Raw genomic sequence first — 22,413 nt, forward strand, 5'->3', positions numbered from 1 at the left:
TTTTTGTGTACGTGTGTGCGTTTGATCGTTCGGCTGTCAGTGGCTACTGCCGTGATAACCGTTGGGTGGCAGAAAGAAAAAAAATAAAAAATTATATATATATATTATGTTTTATGTGTGTTGTGTGTGTCATCCAAGCCTGCCTTGACAAGGAAACCCCCCGCTGTGAAAGAACAAGCCCCGTTTGTCCTACAGGAGTAATTTCCCTTGCAGTGGTTAATGTAGATATCTTAAAATCTATTTCAGAATTTGTTACCAAGGGCTATGGGTGCCGGTCTTGTTATAAACGCTATTTAAAGGCCAGATAAGTGTAACGCCGCCAATGGGGGCATCGAAAAGCCGACGTAAGAGCCTGTTTACCATCCGGCCTCTGGCAAACAAAATATGGAAGAGTTTGGAGACACAAAGTTGCACTGTCTTCTGCCCCTATCAAATGGGAGGGCCACCGACAAAATTGACCATTCCAGCCTATAGCTTAAGTTCGCATCCTTCAGTCGCCATATTAGCTTACTGAGTCCCGTGTCTGGCGCTTGTTCACGTCCCGAAAAGTTGCGTAATGGTTGGAGACACGCAAAGACAATCTTGAGGATGATGCCCCTATATAAGTGAAGGCATCTGAGTCCGTGTAAACCTTGCATTGGTAGACGGCGTTTTTGATCTTGGAGTTCGCCGACGTGAATCTTACTCTGCTAGGATTGGTTTCTGAAATTAGAACTGCGTTCCTGTCACTATATTCGTTCCGAGACCTGCAGCCGCTTACTACTCTATTTTCCACTACGTCACTATTAACTATAGGAATAACCCCTGATTCTCCACTATCTATCAGAGTGCTGTCATTGCTACTGCCCGTGGTACTGCTATTGCGGGAAATGATGCTGGGGATGCTAAAGGGGCTCTCTACCCTACTCCCATTGTTACCATCAACACAACACCCCTATTTATAACTATACCCCTCGTGGGTACTCCTGGCTGGAGCTGAGATTATGTGTCACTGTAAAGGTAGAGAGCCCCTTTAGCATCCCCAGCATCATTTCCGCAATAGCAGTACCACGGGCAGTAGCAATGACAGCACTCTGATAGATAGTGGAGAATCAGGGGTTATTCCTATAGTAATAGTGACGTAGTGGAAAATAGAGTAGTAAGCGGCTGCAGGTCTCGGAACGATATAGTGACAGGAACGCAGTTCTAATTTCAGAAACCAATCCTAGCAGAGTAAGATTCACGTCGGCGAACTCCAAGATCAAAAACGCCGTCTACCAATGCAAGGTTTACACGGACTCAGATGCCTTCACTTATATAGGGGCATCATCCTCAAGATTGTCTTTGCGTGTCTCCAACCATTACGCAACTTTTCGGGACGTGAACAAGCGCCAGACCACGGGCTCAGTAAGCTAATATGGCGACTGAAGGATGCGAACTTAAGCTATAGGCTGGAATGGTCAATTTTGTCGGTGGCCCTCCCATTTGATAGGGGCAGAAGACAGTGCAACCTTTGTGTCTCCGAACTCTTCCATATTTTGTTTGCCAGAGGCCGGATGGTAAACGGGCTCTTACAGTCGGCTTTTCGATGCCCCCATTGGCGGCGTTACACTTATCGCCTTTAAATAGCGTTTATAAACAAGACCGGCACCCATAGCCTTGGTAACAAATTCTGAAATAGATTTTAAGATATCTACAATTAACCACTGCAAGGGAAATAATCCTGTAGGACAAACGGGGCTTGTCTTTCACAGCGGGGGGTTCCTTGTCAAGGCAGGCTTGGATGAACACACCACACACACACATAAAACATAATATATATATATAATTTCTTTATTTTTTCTTTCTGCCACCCAACGGTTATCACGGCAGTAGCCACTGACAGCCGAACGATCAAACGCACACACGTACACAAAAATGTTTTCTACCCCTACGCCAACACACACATATATAGAACAGTATACACACACACACGTCTCTAAGTAGATTTTTTCTCGCCCCTTATAAAACATCCAATATTCTTTAAATAGTCAGAACTTTATTATCGGTCACAAAGAACATCTATACACCCTCACCCACATGGTTGACCGATGCCTGACCTGTTGAATTCTTCAGCCACCGGTTCTCAACATACACTGATAAACGGTTTCGCCATGGGCTCTTAGGAGCACAGTTCGATTTGTTTTTTGCTCTGCCTCTGTTCTGTTTTTGTTTTTCCAACGGATTCCTTTTTTTCTTCCTGAAGAGAAAGACACAATATGGTCCCATTATTCAATCGGATTTTGGTAATTTGTGCCTTTCGAAACACGTGTAGAATGAAATAAAACGATTTCTGTTCAATCTGCGTTCAGCTCCATTTCTTCAATTCACCAATAATGTTTTAATTTCAATTATCCGCACCAACGCACGGTTGCAACGCCAGATGGTTGTACCTCCAACCGTGCTGTTCACTGCTGTGATTTTTGCTACTAGGTATCGGTTTAAATTTTGATTAATCTACTACAAGATTATTCATCTTTCTATTTCACATTATATATATATATACACACACACACACATACATACATACACACACACATGCATGCATACACATACACACTCACTCACACACTCACACACACACACATACACACACACACATAAGGGAGTGCTGAAAAGTTCCTGGATTTGGGTAAAAGAAGATACAGGTGAAACAGTTATTAATTATTTTATTCAACATATTCCTCTCTCAAATTTACACACTTATTACAGTGACTCTCCAGTCTTTCTAAGCCCTGTCAAAGAATTTAGAAGGTTGGATCTACAACCAGGCCTTTCACAATACCCTTAAGGCCAGGAATTTTTGAGCATTCCTTTGTGTGTGTGTGTACACACACACACACACACGAATGTTAAATAAGTCATTGTGTGTGGCAGGGATACAGGTACAATAAACATTAGGAATGTACAGAAAACAGACTCCCTCAAATGTCTAGGGCTGTCCTTAAAAGTAGTAGATAGTTTCCATTACCTAGGTGACCAGGTTAGCAGTGGAGAAAGAAGCGCTGAAAGTGTAGCTGCTAGAATAAGAACTAGCTGGAAAAAGTTCAGAGAGCTGCCACCTTTGTTGGTAAGAAATGGCCTCTCTCTCAGTGTGAAAGTAAAATCATATAATGCCAATATGAACAGCTATGCTACATGGTCGTGAGACATGGTCTATGACTACTGAGGCATGTTAAGGTTTGAAAGAAATAAAACCAGCATGCTCCACTGGAATGGTAATGTTAGTGTGCAGGCATGACAGAGTGTAAATGATTTAAGAGAAAAATTAGGTATAGAGATATCAGATGTAGTGTGCAAGAGAGAAGACTGCACTAGTAGGGTCATGTGATGCATATGGATAAGAATAACTGCATAAAGAAGTGCCAATTTCTAATTGTGGAGGGAAAATGTGGAAGAGGCAAACCCAATTAGACATGGGGTGAAGTTGTGAGAGAGGAGCTTCAGATGCTAGGCCTCACTGAGTAGATGACAAGGAGCTGAGACTTCAGATGATTAGCTATGGCACAGAAGACATATTAAACTAAGTAAAATTGTGGCCATCTATATATATACAGGCATGTCCCTCTGCCAGTTGAGGGGTCCCTATCTCATGGGCTTTCAGATTCTGGGACCATATAAAAATACTCATGTTGGTGCCACATAAAAAACACCTGTGTCAGTGAAGCACGACCATTGAACATTAGGCCTCACCAACGCAATGACTAGTGACCGAGACCTTTGGAAATATGCTGTGCTTGAGAAGACCTGGCAAGCCAAGTGAGACCATAACCCATGGCCTATGCCAGTGTAACCAGCCCACTTAGATGTACCTTTCTTTCATTGGACAATACACTCTGCTTGTGAAAATCTGTTGAGGCAAGTGAAATCGAAAACAAATTCAATGACAGCACTGCATGACTGGCATCCATGCTAGTGGAATGCTAAGAGAGCATCCGAGCATGATCGTTGCCAGGGCTGCTGACTGGCCCTCGTGCTGGTGGCACATAAAAAGCACCATTCAACCGTGATCATTACTAGCGTTGCCTTACTGGCATTTGTGCCGGTGGCATGTGAAAAACAACATTCGAGTGAGGGCATTGCCAGTGCCACTGGACTGGCTCCTGTGAAGGTGACATGTAAAAACACTATTTGAGTATGGCCGTTGCCAGTACCGCCTAACTGGCCTTCATGCTGGTGGCACGTAAAAGCACCCACTACACTCTCGGAGTGGTTGGCGTTAGGAAGGGCATCCAGCTGTAGAAACTCTGCCAGATCAGATTGGAGACTGGTGCGGCCATCTGACTCACCAGTCCTCAGTCAAACCATCCAACCCATGCCAGCATGGAAAGTGGACATTAAACAATGATGATGATGATGATGATGATGATATATGCATATATACGCATATACATATATGATGTCCTTCCTAACACCACCCACTCTGTGGAGTGGTCGGTGTTAGGAAGGGCATCCAGCTGTAAAACTATGCCAAAACAGACAGAAGCATGGTGCAGGTTCCTGCATGGCCAACTGTCAAACAATTCAACCCATGCCAGCATGGAAGGAGGGTGTTAAACAACAACAATGATGATGATCATAAAACACACACACACACACACACACAGGCACACACACGCATGCACACTCACTGCCATGTCAATCAACAAATTTCCTACTCTGTAAATATTGGCAGTTACTGGACTCCACTTTGAAGAAGACTGCTTTGTTAATGACCAATTAAATGTAGTATGTTTAAGAATAGGAAGCGGTGTTGGGGCACAAACACACACACACACACACACACACATATATATACATATACATATGAAGCACTCCGTCGGTTACGACGACGAGGGTTCCGGTGATCCGATCAACGGAACAGCCTGCTCGTGAAATTAACGTGTAAGTGGCTGAGCACTCCACAGACACGTGTACCCTTAAGTAATTCTCGGAGATATTCAGCGTGACAACGATAGTGACAAGGCCGGCCCTTTGAAATACAGGTACAACAGAAACAGGAAGTAAGAGTGAGAGAAAGTTGTGGTGTTGAAAGAGTACAGCAGGGATCACACCATCCACTGCCGGAGCCTCGTGGAGCTTTAGGTGTTTTCGCTCGATAAACACTCACAACGCCCGGTCTGGGAATCGAAACCGCGATCCTACGACCACGAGTCCGCTGCCCTAACCACTGGGCCATTGCGCCTCCACATATACATATATACATATATACATATATATACATATACATATATATGATGGGTTTCTTTCAGTTTCCGTCTACCAAATCCACTCACAAGGCTTTGGTCGGCCTGAGGCTATAACAGAAGACACTTGCCCAAGGTGCCACGCAGTGGGACTGAACCCGCAACCATGTAGTTGGTAAGCAAGCTACTTACCACACAGCCACTCCTGCGCCCGATGTATTCACATGATAATATTCAGAGTTCACTTAGAATATGATGTATACAGAACTAATATCATACAAAAACTAGCATCATATATGTGAATTGCTTTCTTCAGGGCTTTTACAGAAATACTGTGTCAAAGTCGTTTTACGATTTGTTTTGTTTGTTTTTTTTGTATATTTATCTTTTTGTTCTTTTCTTCAGATCATTGTAACCACCCCAGATAAAAAGCCTGTACCTAACATTGACATTGAGGTTCAGATAAAAGATACTAATGGAACATTAAATAATTATATAACTGATGAAAATGGCATGATAAATGCTTTAATACCTGCTCAGAAGTCCAGTGTTAAGAGATTAAGAATCACGGTTTGTATCAATTATCTTATACTTGTTTCAGTCATAGGACAGTAGCCATGCTGGGGTAATTGCCTTGAAGGTGTTTAGTTAAATAAATCACTCTCAGTACTTACTTTTTTAAAGTTTGGTTCTTTCGCTGAACCTCTATGTTATGGAGATGTAATCAAACCAACACTTGCTGTCAAGCAGAGGTGTCAGGGTAAATACACACACACACACACACACACACACACACACACACACACACACACACACACACAACACACCACACACACACACACACACACAGAGAGAGAGAGAGAGAGAGAGAGAGAGAGAGAGAGTTTCTGTCTACCAAATACACTCACAAGGCTTTGGTAAGCCTGAAGCTATACTAGAAGACATTTGGCTAACGTGTTGTGCTCTTCTTAACCACATAGCCATGAGTAGTACATTTTAAGATGGGTGTATTTATATGTGTGTGACTTGCAAGCATCTTTAGGCAGAAAAGAAATTAATTACAAATTGCTCCTTGTTTTCAGCACATTTCTTAGCATTTGTGGAGGTGCAATGGCCCAGTGGTCAGGGCAGTGGACTCACAGTCAGAGGATCACGGTTTCAATTCCCAGACCGGGCATTGTGTGTGCTTATTGAGCGAAAACACCTAAAAGCTCCATGAGGCTCCAGCAGGGGGTGGTGGCGACCCCTGTTGTACTCTTTTGCCCCAACTTTCTCTCACTCTCTCTTCCTGTTTCTTGAGTAACGCTGTGATGGACTGGCATCCACGTCCAGCTGGGGGGAACACATGCACCACAGAAACCGGAAAACTGAGCCCATGAGCCTGGCTAGGCTTGAAAAGGGTGCATAAATAAAAAAATATTTTTTTAAATCTTAGCATTTAGGGTAGTTGGCTAACCACCATCAGGTCGTGGATTCAATACCTGGACTGGGTAACACTTTGTGTACTTAAGGTACTTAATTTCACATTGCTCAGGTACACAAAAAATGAGTACCAGCAGCACTGCAATGAACTAGTATCTTATTTGTGGAAGAGTCTTGTACTTGCAGCCTATAAAGACTCCCTTCAGTCATGAATGACCCTGAAATTACCCTCCGAGGCACAAGATTGGGCAAAGTTGTTTTATGGAAGACCAGCAGTTACTGATGCATACCAGCTTCCCCTCTACTCACCACTAATGTTATTCAAGTGAAAGGCAAAGGCTGATACAGCTTGGCACCACTGACATTGCAACTCATTTCTGCAGCTGAGTGAACAGGAGCAATGTGAAATAAAGTGTCTTGCCCAAGAGCACAACACACAGTCCAGTCCAGGAATTGAACTTACTACCTCATAATTATGAGCCCAACGCCCTAACCACTGAACCATGCAGCTTATAGTGCTTTGAAAATCTACATAAGTTTTGGTTTAATTAGACTTTTGGCTCAAAGTAGAGTGTAAAAGAGGTTTTAGTTTATTTGATTTAATTTGTCTAGCTTTCATTTAAGGTAGAGTCTATAAGGGAGGGGTTTCATGGGGTCCAGAGAATCATGGAAAAAGCCCTTGAATATCTGACAAACTCCTCCCTAAAGTAACAAAAACAGAAAGAAAAAAAATAAAAGAAATCTCATGACCCCTTCCTGTCTTAGGGCTTTGTAAATTTTTTTTCTTGGAGGCCCTTCAGTTTCTGATATTGTATATCTCAATATGGAACTCAAACAGGTGACATCAACACTAACTACATTCACAGCTCAAGGCATTGGTTAATCTGGGTCTGTAGTGGAAGACATAAGCCCCAAAATGCCATGTAGTGGGAGTGAACTTGAGACCATCTAGTTGAGAAGTGAACTTCTTCACAACGTAGCCATGCCTGCACCTCTATTAATTTTAACCCTTTAATAGAGGTAATTTTGGGTGTTGAGATGGTCGAATTCTAAGTTAGAGGCCAATATCTGTTATCTTTTACCTGTTTCAGTTGTTGAATTTCAGCAATGCTGGGGTACCACCTTGAAGGGTTTAGTTGGATAAATCAACTAAAAATCAGTATTTACATTATTAGGCTTGATACCTGTTCTGTCAGTATCTTTTCCAAAACTGCTAATTTACGAAGACATGAACAAATCAACAGCAGTTGTCAAGTAGTGCAGTAGGGCTATGTACACAAACACACACTCACACAAACATGTGTGCACACAATCACATGCGTGCACACACACACATGTGCGCACACATACAAACTCACCCCCACACACATCTATATGACGAGCTTCCATACAGTTTGCTATTTCTTTATTGCCCCACAAGGGGCTAAACATAGAGGGGACAAACAAGGACGTACAAAAGGATTAAGTCGATTACATCGATCCCCAGTGTGTAACTGGTACTTAATTTATTGACCCCGAAAGGATGAAAGGCAAAGTTGACCTTGGCGGAATTTGAACTCAGAATGTAACGGCAGACAAAATACCACTAAGCGTTTTGCCCAGCATGCTAACGTTTCTGCCAGCTTGCTGCCTTAAAGCTCATAATGGAAACTGTATGGAAACTCGCTCACTTGCATACAGTTTCCATTGACTAAATTCACTCATATGACATTGGTCAGTCTAGGACTGTAGTAGAAGACACTTACCTAAGGTGCCATACAGTGGGATTGACCCCCAAACCATCTGATTGTAAATTGAGCTTGTTAAACACACAGCCATGCATACATTTATGTGTCAGAATGATGTTTATAAATTTTAGAGAATACTAACTGAATACGAATTGAACAATGTTTGATCTGAAAAAAATAATACAGAAAACACCATACTTTCTTTTTCTTATATTTTCTCACTAGTTTCAGCTTGTCATTGGACTGTGGCCAAGCTGGAGCATCTCTACCTATAATTATTCTTGATATGTTTTTAACATGTTCTTATCATTAGAAACATAGTTCAATAACAACTTTTGCTCTATATTTTCCAGGCAGTTCCTACTTCCGACAAAATGAAACTGGATGAAATGAAACCAGATTCAAGTGCAGCTTTCATGTACAGTACCGAGGAAGTATTTGTCCTGTATCAGTGGTACTCACTAAGTGACAGTTTTATTTCTATTGAACGAGTATACAACAAACTACCATGTGCCAATGAAACTAAATTTGCTTTTTATTATAATTATGATCAAACACAAGAACCTATGACTATATATTACCAGGTGAAGCAATTTTCTTATTTTAGTTTGTAATTGTTGCTCTTATTATCTGTGTTAATGGTGATATCCTAAATTAGAGCTGATGAGGTGGTGCAGTTAGGAGAGAATTGAACCAGACACTTTACATGTAGTTGCAGCTTAGCACCAAGTCAGTCTTAATAAAGCAGCTCAGATAATATATAGAGACAGCTCTGATTATATACAGAAGATTTTATCGTATTCTGAAAGAGAGAGAGACCCATGATGAAAGGTGGTCATGCTGTAACAATCTGTATATGTAAGAATACAATCTGTATATGTAAGAATAAATGGTTGCTTTCTTTTTTAACCTTTAGCATTTAAATTGGCCATATCTAGTCTCTCTCACCTACTCTACAATGTCATTTTAGAAATAAATAACCATATCATCAAAAATTCAAAACTTCAAGACAATGTATGATTAATTTAAAGCAATATGAATAAATAAGCATTAAATTTGATAGAGTAATATAAATGCTAATGGGTAAAAGATGCTAGGGAAGGCGAGGACATTTGGCTGCTATTTCAAGAAGGTCAAAGGCTTTATAGTAGTCCCCTTGCTGGCTTGATACTTTACTTCACTTCATTTTTACATACAAAGGTGGGCTGTAAAGTTCATAGGCTGACTATGAAGGAGTGATGTTAGAGCTGTGTAATCTTGCATGCATTAATTTCAGTTCTTATTAATAACTGCATTGTTTCCTTCCAGGTAAACTGATATCTGACTATTCAAAGAAGACTTCAAAAGTAGCTAGTAGCAACTTCTCTTGAAAATGGACAAAATTTGGCATAGTAGTGTTATCAAGTACCTGCAGGAAAAAGGGTTTAGCTCCCAAGGTCATTCATACTGACAAAGTTGCCACATTAAGGAATGATACTTAGTTTAGGAGGGGAAGGGAGAGTCTTGAAAATGACCCAAGGTCTAGATGTCCTGCAACTGCCACCACCAAGGAAGACACTGATTGTGTTCACCACATAATGATGGATGGCAGGCTATTGACTATGAATCCAACAGCCAATGCTATTAGCTTATCCTGTGAGAGAGTTGAGAATAATCTGCACAATGAACTTGGCATGACGAAGGCTTTTAGTGGGTTCCAATCTTCTGACACTTGGTGAAAAAAGCACACCAGGCTGATCATATCAAAGGAAAATCTGACATTGTTTGAAGGAGATCCAGCTGGCTTCCTTGAACATTGCCTAAGCCAGGATAAGTATTGGGTTCATCACTTTGAGCCAGTGACAAAGAGATAATCCATGCAGGGGAAACACTCTTCCTCATCTGCTCCAAAGAAGGCCAAGGTTGTTTCATCTGCAGAGAAGGTGAGGACCTTAGTTTTTGGGGATGCAAAAAGCATTGTGTTCCTTAACTATCTTCAAAAGGACCACACCATCAATGGAGAGTGCTATGCCAACTTGCTGAGACAGCTATGAAAGGCTATGAAAATCAAACACCCAGGAAAACTGACAAAAGGGATCTTGTTTCATCAGGACAATATTCCAGCACACAAGTCCTTGCTTTCAACAGCTGCTATGTGTGACTCTGGCATTGAACTGATTGATCACTCCTCCCTATTTTCCTTATTTGGCCCCATGTGACTATCATCTGTTTCCCAACTTGAAAAAACACTTGACTGGAAACCAATATCATAGTAATGATGATGTCATGTCTGATTCTGATGACCTTTTGGCCCAACGGGATGAAAATTTCTTCACCAAGTAAATCAAGTACTAGTTCATGTTATCTCACTTATCTATGTTATCTTGTTTGCCTATGACTTATAGGTGTTTTAACACTAGCCAAATTGATGAGAATATATTCTCTTACACCTATAAGTGCAGTCTACTCATGAACTAACAAAACACATATCTTGTGTATGTGTTTGATACTGGTCATAATATATATATATGATGATGATGACACCATTCTACTTAAATAATGGAACTGCAGATACAATATCCTTACGTTATCTTACATCTGTTTTCATTTCTCCACTTCACTCTGTATTTCATATCTTCTCTATAATAACTATTACTTACCCATTTTCTCGCACCGTCTCTGATGAAGGGATATATAAAATATCCCCCGAAACAGATGTAAGACCTTCACTTCAACCTTGAATTTTTTATCTCATTCTGTTAATTTATATATATATATATATATATATATATATTAAGGTATGTAGAAAAATACAACATGGACAAGAACGTATAACTCTTAGAAGACGATACAATAAACACGGACAGGACATTCGAAACCCTCAGTCTTCAGTCAAGAACCGGATCATCGTAGTAATTTCGGCTGATTAATCTTGAGATTACTAGATCACGGCCAGCCCTCCAAGAAAAACTAAGCAACGAGCATTAGAAAAGCTAAGCTGGGAGCGTAGATTTCCTGGAAGAAGGATCGAATGCATACGAACACCGGGACAGCAAAAGGGACGAATATAAAAGACAAAAAACAATAATGGAATACAGAAACATGAAATACAGAAGCATTAACGGTGAAAACAACAAGTGTCTTACGACTGATAACAAGCAAACAAATTTTCTCTGGCGCTTTTTTGGAAAGGAGCCTTATCGGTGATGCCTTGGCGGCGGACGAAAAACACCGATGTTAACACGTCGCTGGTGGGAAGCTGAAAGGCAGATTTCGGCCAGCGGTCACGTGACAGAGAAGAGAGAAAAGAAAAGAAAGGGAAGCAAAGGAAGGAAGAGAGAGAGAGAGAAGAGAGAGAGAGAGGAGGGACAAACGCAACAAGGGGAGAGAAGAGAGAGAAAGAAGGAATCAGAGAGGAGAAGGGATGGGTGTCGAAGATTGACCTGTGAGTGCAGAGCGAGACAAAGAAATGGAAGGGTAAGGGAAGAGTAGACCAAAGAATCAGAGGAAAGAGAAGAGAAAAAGAGGATGAGTAGAGAGAAAAGAGAGAGAAGGGGACAGATCAAGTAAAAGTGAGAGAGAGGGAGACAAACAGAGAGTTGTACCAATTTTTAAGAATATGTGCTCACATTAATGTTAAGAGGGTACGTAGCGCCTGGAATATATATTAAGGTATGTAGAAAAATACAAGAAAATGGAGAAACACATCTAAATCAAATATCAATTACTAGATAATACTCAATCACCATGCATCGCAATCATTAACATTTATGTATTAACTTTGTTGGGTACTTCACTAGCAGTATATTGGATATACGTTATCCCATAGAGGGTTGCATTTACAACCCCTATCTCAATTTGTATATATATATATATATATATATATATACATATATATATATATATATATACATATATATATATTATATATATATATATATATATATATATATATACATATACACATACAAACATATATATATGTGGCGTTAGGAAGAGCATCCAGCCGTAGAAACACTGCCAGATCAGACTGGGCCTGATGCAGCCTTCTGGCTTCCCAGACCCCAGTTGAACCGTCCAACCCATGCTAGCATGGAAAGCGGACACTAAATGATGATGATGATGATGATGATATATACACACACACACATATACATACACACATATATATATATATACATACATATACATAGATATATGTATATATATGTGTGTGTGTGTGTGTGTATATATATATATATATAAACTTACAATGAAAGTAAACAAACAAAGTTTGTTTTAGAAGTGTTGAGGTGTATTGAAAGATACAGAAATAAATTTTTCTATTCTCAAACGCTTGATAATGCTAATAAAATAGCATGTGACTGGTAACATATCTTTCTGCAATGAATGGATAATTTATCCTGTTCACGCTATTTTATTAGCATTATCACTCGTTTGAAAATAAAAAAAATTATTTCTGTATATATATGTGTGTGTGTGTGTGTGTGTGTGTGTGTGTGTGTGTGTGTGTGTGTGTGTGTGTGTGTGTGTATATATATATATAAGCCAAATGAGACCATAGCTCATGGCCTATGCCAGTGGGTGTAACCAGCCCATTTATGAATACCCCTCATTCATTGAACAATAAACCTTGCTTGTGAAGACCTGTTGAGGCAAGTGAAATCAAAATCAAACTTGCTGACGTGACCGATGATAGTACCGCCTGATGGCACTCATGCCAGTGGAACGTTAAAAGCACATCCAAACGTGGGGTGTAACCTGGCCACTTACGAGTACCCCTCATTCATTGGACAATGAACTTTGCTTGCGAAGACCTATTAAGGCAAGTGTAAACAAACCAAAATCTCTGACATGGCCGATGACAGTACCACCTGATTGGCACTCATGCTAGCGGAACGTTAAAAGCACATCCGAGCGTGACCGTTGTCAGGGCCACAGTTTGGCTCCCATGCCGGTGACACATGAAAAGCACCATTCGAACATGATTGTAGCCAGTGTTGCCTTACCGGCTCATGTGCCAGTGGTATGTGAAAAACAACATTCGAGCGTGTTCATTGCCAGGGCCACTGGACTGGCTCCCATGCAGGTAGCACGTAAAAACACCTTGTGAGCGTGGTCGTTGCCAGAACTACCTGACTGGCCCTCATGCTGGTGGCATGTAAAAAGCACCCACTACGCTCTCGGATTAGTTGGCGTTAGGAAGAGCATCTGGCTGTAGAAACTTTGCCAGACCAGGCCTGGTGCAGCCTCTGGCTCACCAGTCCTCTGTCAAACCATCAAACCAATGCCAGCATGGAAAGCAGACGTTAAACGATGATGATGATGATGATCTATCTATCTATCTATCATCTATCTATCTATCTATCTATCTACCTGTCTGTCTGTCTATCTATCTATCTATTTATCTGTCTGTTTGCCTGCCTGCCTGTCTGTCAGCAAATTGGGTTAGTAGGTTCCTCACAAACTTTCTGAGTCTAATCATACACAGAGAGTGAATGTGTGCTCTTCTTTGCTATCACGTCTCACAAATGAACCTTTTTTGGATTGAATAATGACTGTTGATGAGAAATGGGCTCTGTATAAAAATGTCAAGTGCCGAAGGCAGACAGTGAGTAGGGAAAGGAGAAACACTGGCACCCCAGGCTAAAGAAGGTCTTCACCTATGTAAGGTGTTGTTATCTGTTTGGTGAGATATAAAAGGTTTAGTCCACTCCGAACTTTTAAACCCATACCAAACAATAACAAAGGAGATCTACTGTGAGCAGCTCAAGTAGCTTAAGTCAAAACTAGAAGAAAAACAACAATCTTTGGTTTCAAGACAAAAGGTGTTCTTCCATCAGGATAATGCTTGGCCAAATACAGCAAGGATGACCGTCAAAAAGCTGGAGCAGTTTGAATAGGAAATGATGCCCCACCCACCATATTCACCAGACATTGCCCCATCTGATTATCATTTATTCCACAGTTTTCAAAATCATTTGGACGGAATAAATATAAATTCTGTAGACAAGGTCAGAACAGTACTGGAGGAGTATTTTTCATGATGCACAAGGGAATTTTGGAAGAGGCATCTTGCAAGTCTACCAGATAGATGGAAGAGCATTGTAGAAAATCTATTTAGATTGAAAAAGAACTTTGTTTATCTTAATTTTGAAAAATAAAAGAAGTATAAAATTCTGTCTGCCAAATGAAACTCACAAGATGTAGGCCAGCCTGAGGATCTATATCAAAAGATAATTATCAAAGAGCTGTGCAGTAGGATGAAACCTAGACCTATTTTTTTATTAAAACAAGCTTTTTTTAACTGAACAACCATACTAGCACTTAAAACATGGAAAAAATTTAAACACTGAAAATAGTGCTGAATAAGCAATTATTTATTTATTTTTTTAATCATTTGCTAATTAGATAATTAAAATTTCTATGATTTTTTCTCTTCTGTCTTTCTAGGTCTTATCTTATGGCAAAACTTTGGTGTTGAATTCTACAAATCATAATCATTCTACTCTGCATCACATCTTATTCAAGGAACCAGATCTGAAAGTTGCTTCTTCAGATAAAAAAAATAATTCAAAGATGAATGATGAACAAAATCAAGATGAGGAAACAGGTTTAAATGTTATATTTTTTTCCATAGTTTTTTTTTTTTTCAGTTATATTATAAGTATTATGCAGAGCATTTCAGAATTGGCAAGAGAGGCAGATAAAATGCCTCCTTGCAACTTTTAATGTCTTGTGATTAAATCTTGTCGAGATCATTTCTGTTGTTCATTCTTTGGAGATTGATAAAATAATTATTACTAGTTTTAATTAAATAGGCACAAGTGTGGCAGTGTGCATAAGCACAGGGATGGCTGTGTTGTTTTCCAACCACATGGTCCTGAGTTCAGTCCTACTATGTGGCACCTTGGGCAAGTGTCTTTTATTATAGCCCCAGGCTGACCAAAGCCTTGTGAGTGGATGAAAACTGAAAGAAGCCTGTTGTGTGTGTATATATATATATATGTGTGTGTTTGTCCTCCCACCATCGCTTGTCAACTGATGTTGGTGTGTCTATATCCCCGTAACTTAGCGGTTTGGCAAAAGAAACTGATAGAATAAGTACTAGGCTTACAAAGAATAAGTTCTGAGGTTGATTTCTTCAACAAAAACCCTTTAATGTGGTGTTCCTGCATGGCCTCAGTCAAATGACTGAAACGAGTGACAGTGTAAAAGAGTAAATTGTTCCCTCCCTAAGAAAAAAAATCAGTAGCCTTGTGCTTATCTTAGAAATTTTAATTTTTAATATTAACAAAATAACTTTCAGTATTTCTTCTGACTCTTTATATCCTGAGTTCAAATCCCACTGGGATCAACGTTACCTTTTGACTGTCGATAAAGTACAATCAAGTACTGGGGCTAATGGTATTGACTCACCTCCCCTCATTTAAACTGTTGGCCTTGTGCCTAATTCAGAATGTTGTCATGGCAATGCCTGCTCAGAGGACTATGCAAGGTTGCAGAGAAAGTGTATGGAGAGGAGTGTATGAGACATTTCCAAGATGGCCAAAAAATATCAATATTGATAAATGTTCTGGGAGACCTGCAAACAACAGAACTGAGAAAAACATTGCAGCTGTGAGGAGAAATCATCAAATCACCATCTGTGAGTAATAAGAGGATGCGCAGATCAGTTATGGTTCAGTTTAGTCCATTATCACGGAAGATTTGGGTATGAGTTGCATGTTTGCCAAGTTTGTGCCAAAACTGCTTTCAGCTGACCAAAAAGACACCTGGGTTTCATTTGCACAAGATCTCCTTGATTGTGTTGAGAATGATGAAAACTTTTTGAAAACTTTACTCTTTACTCTCTCTCTTTTACTTGTTTCAGTCATTTGACTGTGGCCATGCTGGAGCACCGCCTTTAGTTGAGCAAATCAACCCCAGGACTTATTCTTTATAAGCCTAGTACTTATTCTATTGATCTCTTTTGCCGAACCGCTAAGTTACGGGGATGTAAACACACCAGCATCAGTTGTCAAGGGATGTTGGGAGGACAAACACAGACACAAAACATATACACACACATATATATATATATATATATATATATATATATATATATATATTATATATATATATATGTATGAGAAAGTGTGTGAGAAAGTGCCAATCCCTAGCAGTTGAGGGAACCGTGGAAGAGGTAGACCCAGGAAAACCTGGGACGAGGTGGTGAAGCACGACCTTCGAACTTTAGGCCTCACTGAGGAAATGACCAGTGACCGAGACCTTTGGAAATATTCTGTACGTGAGAAGACCAGGCAGGACAAGTGAGCCCAGCCCACTTATGAATGCCTTTCCTCCCTTGGACACAAAGACCGGTTGAGGCAAGCGAAGTCGATATAGAACCTCATCCGACGACAGACACCCATCCCAACCCCCCATGCTTGCGAAGACATGTTGGGGCAAGCGAAATCGAAATCGAAATCGAAACCGAATTGAACCAGCCAGGATCCCTGGCCTGGTGGTACGTAAAAAGCACTATCCGACTCGGGGCCGTGGCACGTAAAATACTCCAATGCGACCGTACGACAGGCACCCATGCCAACCCCCTTTGCATGTGAAGACATGTTGGGGCAAGCGAAATCGAAATCGAATTGAACCAGCCAGGATCCCTGGTCTGGTGGTACGTAAAAAGCACTATCCGACTCGTGGCCGTGGCACGTAAAATACTCCAATGCGACCGTACGACAGGCACCCTTGCCAACCCCCTTTGCTTGTGAAGACATGTTGGGGCAAGCGAAATCGAAATCGAATTGAACAGCCAGGATCCCTGGTCTGGTGGTACGTAAAAAGCACTATCCGACTCGTGGCCGATGCCAGCACCGCCTCGACTGGCTTCCGTGCCGGTGGCACATAAAATACACCAATCTGACCGTGGCCGTTGCCAGCCCCGCCTGGCACCTGTGCAGGTGGCACGTAAAAAGCACCCACTACACTCACAGAGTGGTTGGCGTTAGGAAGGGCATCCAGCTGTAGAAACATTGCCAAATTAGACTGGAGCCTGGTGCAGCCTTCTGGCTTCCCAGAACCCCGGTCGAACCGTCCAACCCATGCTAGCATGGAGAACGGACGTTAAACGACGACGACGATATATGACAGGCTCCTTTCAGTTTCCATCTACCAAATCCACTCACAAGGTTTTGGTCAGCCCGAGGCTATAGTAGAAGACACTTGCCCAAGGTGCTGTGCAGTGCGACTGAACCCGGAACCATGTGGTTCGTAAGCAAGCTACTTACCACACAGCCACTCCTACGCCTACTTTGGTATCATCAAGCTTTTAGCAGAATTTGATGCAGATTCTCTGCTCAACTTTCTCTGTCATGGTCAATGCGATGATCACGTTACACACCTTCCTTTCAAGCACTGCTGTAACAGCAGAGGTGAGCTAGAATGTTAAAACTTAGTGTGTATGCACAGCAGAGTTCAAGGTCAATCTGTGCCAAGTGGTTTCACTCTCCATGTTTTAACTTCATTACTATGGCAACAGTCCGGATACTTATTGATTAGACCATGTATATACATACATACACATATATGATGGGCTATTTTCAGTTTTTGTCTACCTAATCCACTCACAAGGTTTTGGTTGACCCTGTTCTATAGTAAAAGACATTTGTCCAAGGTGCCATGCAGTGGGTTTGAACCTAGGACCATGTGGTTGAGAAGTGAGATTACAATTAAAACTGTATTCAAATTTTATCATGATAATCATATCCTACACCCTTGAAAATGTATCTCCAGAAAATTTCATAAAAAAATATGCTTATTTAAGAAAATTATGAAAAAAACAAAGTTGAGGAACACATTATTGTACAGAAGTATGCTCCACTGACTTTATTTACCAAGAAAAAGTTTACATCAAATTTTGTTATGATAATTGTAATCTACACCCCTGAAAATGCATCTTGGAAAAATTTCCTCAAAATACATGCATTTAACAAGGTCCTGTTGGGTGGAAGGAATGAGTCTCAAAAAAATAGAGAAACATTTTTCAGTTTTTTCTACTTAATCAAATACTATACTATATAAAAATTATCTCCAGAAAAATTTCACAAAAAAAAAAAAGAAAAGGAAGTTATGTGGAAACAAAGTTTGTGAGTGGTAGGATTGAGCAAATTTCTTTTTTTTTTTATTCTAAGGTGGTAGAGTGTGGTTTGAGGTAGATTTAGTTGCTATTCTTTGGAAGTCGAATTATATTATAGAGATATGGTTCCCAAAGTTTTCTACTATCTGGTACCAGCAAGGATTAAAAAAAACCCAAATTAAAAAAAACAAAAAAACAATGCAGAAATGTATACATAATCATTTGACTTTTTGAAAATTTTCTTCCCATGTTTTATCATTCTGCAGATGAAAAGGAGGAAAGTTCTAAAAAGCAAAAACCTATTTACAAACAAACTCTAACTATTCCTTATCAACTTGGACCTGACTCAACCCTCATTGTGTATTACATCAGATCAGATGATGAAATTATTTCTGACAGTATCAAAATACCAGTTAAAAATTGTTTCCCAAATCCAGTAAGCAAATAATTAAAAAAAGTCATTTCTTTTGTTTTTCAATTCTTTGAATTTTCTTGCTTTTGTTAGATTTAATCCCATAACTGACAATATTATAAAACAGTTTGAAATTAATTTTTAAAGAAGTCAAGAATTTGCACCTGAGCAATGTATACAATAAGCATTTTATTACAAGATTTTCTTCTTTCAGTATTGTTTCCATTTTTTGTTGAGTATCTTCCTGACATTTAGGGCAAAGAAACTCACTGTACACATTGATAGGTCATTAAAATAAACTCAGCAGATTGTTCATTTACAAAATCAGATAAAATTATGCAGACAAGACAAAAAAAAAAAAAAGATTGGATGATTTCATGTTTTTAACTTTTATTCTTAGGTCAGCATGATGTTCAATAAAGATTCTGCCCAACCGAAAGTTGATGTCAAACTGAGTGTTAAAGCTACAGCTAAGTCTCTATGCGCAATTTCAATGGTTGATAAAAGTGTACACATACTTGGTGGAAACAATCAGATAACTCCAGAAAATGTAAGATTTTTCAGAAATGATTCTCTTTTCTTTTATAAATCTCTCCTTTTCAAAGCTCATAATAAAAATTTTGCAGATATAATGGTTCTTTAGCCTTTGTTTATAATATAATGAGAATGATAGCAAATAAAAAAGGACTCTTTACTCTCTTTTACTTGTTTCAGTCATTTGACTGTGGCCATGCTGGAGCACCGCCTTTTAGTCGAGCAAATCGACCCCAGGACTTATTCTTTGTAAGCCTAGTACTTATTCTATTGGTCTCTTTTGCCGAACCGCTAAGTAATGGGGATGTAAACATACCAGCATCGGTTGTCAAGCAATGTTGGGGGGACAAACACAGACACACTAACACACACGCACATATACATACATATATATATATATATATATATATATATACGACAGGCTTCTTTCAGTTTCCGTCTACCAAATTCACTCACAAGGCTTTGGTCGGCCCAAGGCTATAGTAGAAGACACTTGCCCAAGGTGCCATGCAGTGGGACTGAACCCGTAACCATGTGGCTGGTAAACAAGCTACTTACCACACAGCCACTCCTGCGCTGTTTATTTTTTTATCCTTTGTTCTACTTTGGTGGATATAGACTTGATCAAATGGAATTGACACCATCAGATGGTGTTCAGCAATCATTGGGGGTTTTGAATGTGAATCATAACACCCTCTTGAAGTAGTTCAGCAGTGGTGGCCAAATCACTGCCCATTTCTTCTGGCTTCAAGCTTACCACCTCTCTATTGCTCCATAACCAGCAAGAAGCTCTTTCTGCTGTTTCTCCTGTCCTGTAAGCAATTATTATAGCTGTCTACTAAATGTATACCATATTTACTTACATGTATACATACATGCATACTTACATACATTCAGGCATACATTCATGCATATATACACACTTTCATGCATATATTCATGTAAATATTTATGCATCCATACATTCATGCATGCATACATTTATTCATGCATACATACATGTGTTCATACATACATGCATGAATGCGTACATACATGCAAACATGCATACATACATGCATGAATGCGTACATACATGCAAACATGCATACATACATACATGCATACATACATACATACATACATACATTATTATGGCTGCCCCCTCGTTATTGAGTATGGCCATTGCACGAAGCTTAACTGTTACTGGTGCTGTGATCGAATGTGACTTTTTAGCCCAGCTAAAGATCTACAATGTCTTGTACAAAATTGGCAACTAAAACCTTTACTGGTAATAGCCGGCTGTAGTTGTAACTGGGCTTCATGTACCTTTGCATGTCATTTAAGTCTTCCTGCCGAATTACACTCTCTTCCACATGCCCGACAGATATGATTGGTATGGTGTGTTACACCACCACCAGTGGCCAGGTTGTCACTCATCTGTCTCGCTTTATGACTATGAAGATGACTCTTGAGTCCAACTTTACTGAAGCAGGGTCTTGTACATACATACATACACACATACATACATACACACACACACACACACATACATACATACATACATACATACATACATACAAACATACATATATGCATGCATACATAAGCCTAAGTTAAAAGTACAGAGAACAATGAGATATGTTCAGTTGTTTTGAAGAAATATATAATCTACAGCTTTTGGTATACAGATTATAGGTCATCATTCTTTTCGACAATCGTTAAATTATAATGCATATCAAATTAATTAGAGACTAGACACAAATACTGAAGTTTTCTAAAAACAAAGCAAAACAAAAAAGACAGAATAGGTGCAGGCCTAGCAGTATGGTTAAGAAGATTGCTTTGTAATCACCTGGTCTTAGATTCAATCTCATTTCCTCTCACACTACTCTTTCCCCATTACTTTTCATTTCCCTTACACTATCCCCTTTTTAAGCACTGACTCTTTTGGTTTCTCTTCTACGACCTTCCTCCTGTCATACTTTAACTTTTCACCCTCTCTCTTATTTTCTCTCTCAGTAATAGGGAGTTCTTTTAACCCTTTCATTACTGTATTATTTTGAGATGCTCTGTGTTTCTTTCAATTACTTTAAATATTACAAAGAATTTAGTAAAATAACTTAGTTATCATTCAGCTAGTGTTAGGAACATAAATTGTGACTAAGGTTTGGTAGATTTTAATTCAAAACTTATAAAAACAAGAAATTTGTACTCAGAGCCAGAGCCGGTTTCAGCTGGGTTGGTAATGAAAGGGTTAATTTTGCAAGTCACATGGGTACCTTTTAGTTGCTAGTACTGTAATAAATGTCCCACTTCACATACAATCTGTAAACTGATCACACACAACACCAGGCTGAGCAGGCTAATTGATCTCATCAGTGACTTGACAGTGTCTTTGGTGCTCATGCCTCAATAAAATTCACCCAGTACATTCTGTAAAGTAGCTGATGTTGGGTAGGACATCCAGTTGTAAAAAACTGGGGAATCTGAGCAGGATATGATCCCTATGATCTGTCAAAGAGGGCTGTAATTAAAAGAACTGTCTCAGATCCTGGTAAGCTATCCAATCCATGCTAAGATAAAAATGGATGTAAAATAATATTGATGAAACATATAACTTGTGATAGCTCTAGGTCTTTCCTACTCTACCCACCCTTTCATCCTACTACTCAGTCCCTGTCTTTTTCAAACTAATCCCTGACACTACTCTTCCCCCATCTCCTTTCCCTTTCATTAACTCCCACCCAACATTCTGTTATTCTTTCCATCTCTCACAACAATAAGTCTGTTTCTCCCATCATTCAATTACTTGCCCCAACAAATCACCAGAAATCACCAATTTCTCCTATTCTCTCTTTTGTTGTGGAGGCTCTTTTGCCTTGCACATTACAAGGTGACCTCACTAGTTCTATTAGCACGAAAAAGTACTCATCACACTCTGTAAAGTTGTTGGCAATTGGAAGAAATATAAACAAAGTCAAGAGGACTATTTAGCTTTGTTGAGAGCAAGACAAATGTAGTGCT

The 22,413-nt window shown here is 39.7% G+C and overlaps 1 protein-coding gene across 1 annotated transcript in view; it reads left to right on the forward strand.

Annotated features, from left to right (window-relative positions):
* LOC115213265 (pregnancy zone protein) overlaps window positions 1-22,413 on the forward strand; it is a 148,459-nt gene that overhangs the window by 46,357 nt on the left and 79,689 nt on the right. The window contains exons 11-15 of the mRNA XM_029782199.2: window positions 5,610-5,774; window positions 8,707-8,937; window positions 14,786-14,945; window positions 18,728-18,897; window positions 19,274-19,423. Coding sequence (XP_029638059.1) covers window positions 5,610-5,774; window positions 8,707-8,937; window positions 14,786-14,945; window positions 18,728-18,897; window positions 19,274-19,423 — 876 coding nt within the window. The remainder of the gene's footprint in view (window positions 1-5,609; window positions 5,775-8,706; window positions 8,938-14,785; window positions 14,946-18,727; window positions 18,898-19,273; window positions 19,424-22,413) is intronic.

This window comes from Octopus sinensis, linkage group LG6 (genome assembly GCF_006345805.1).
Source record: "Octopus sinensis linkage group LG6, ASM634580v1, whole genome shotgun sequence".
In the NCBI taxonomy this organism is placed as follows: domain Eukaryota; kingdom Metazoa; phylum Mollusca; class Cephalopoda; order Octopoda; family Octopodidae; genus Octopus; species Octopus sinensis.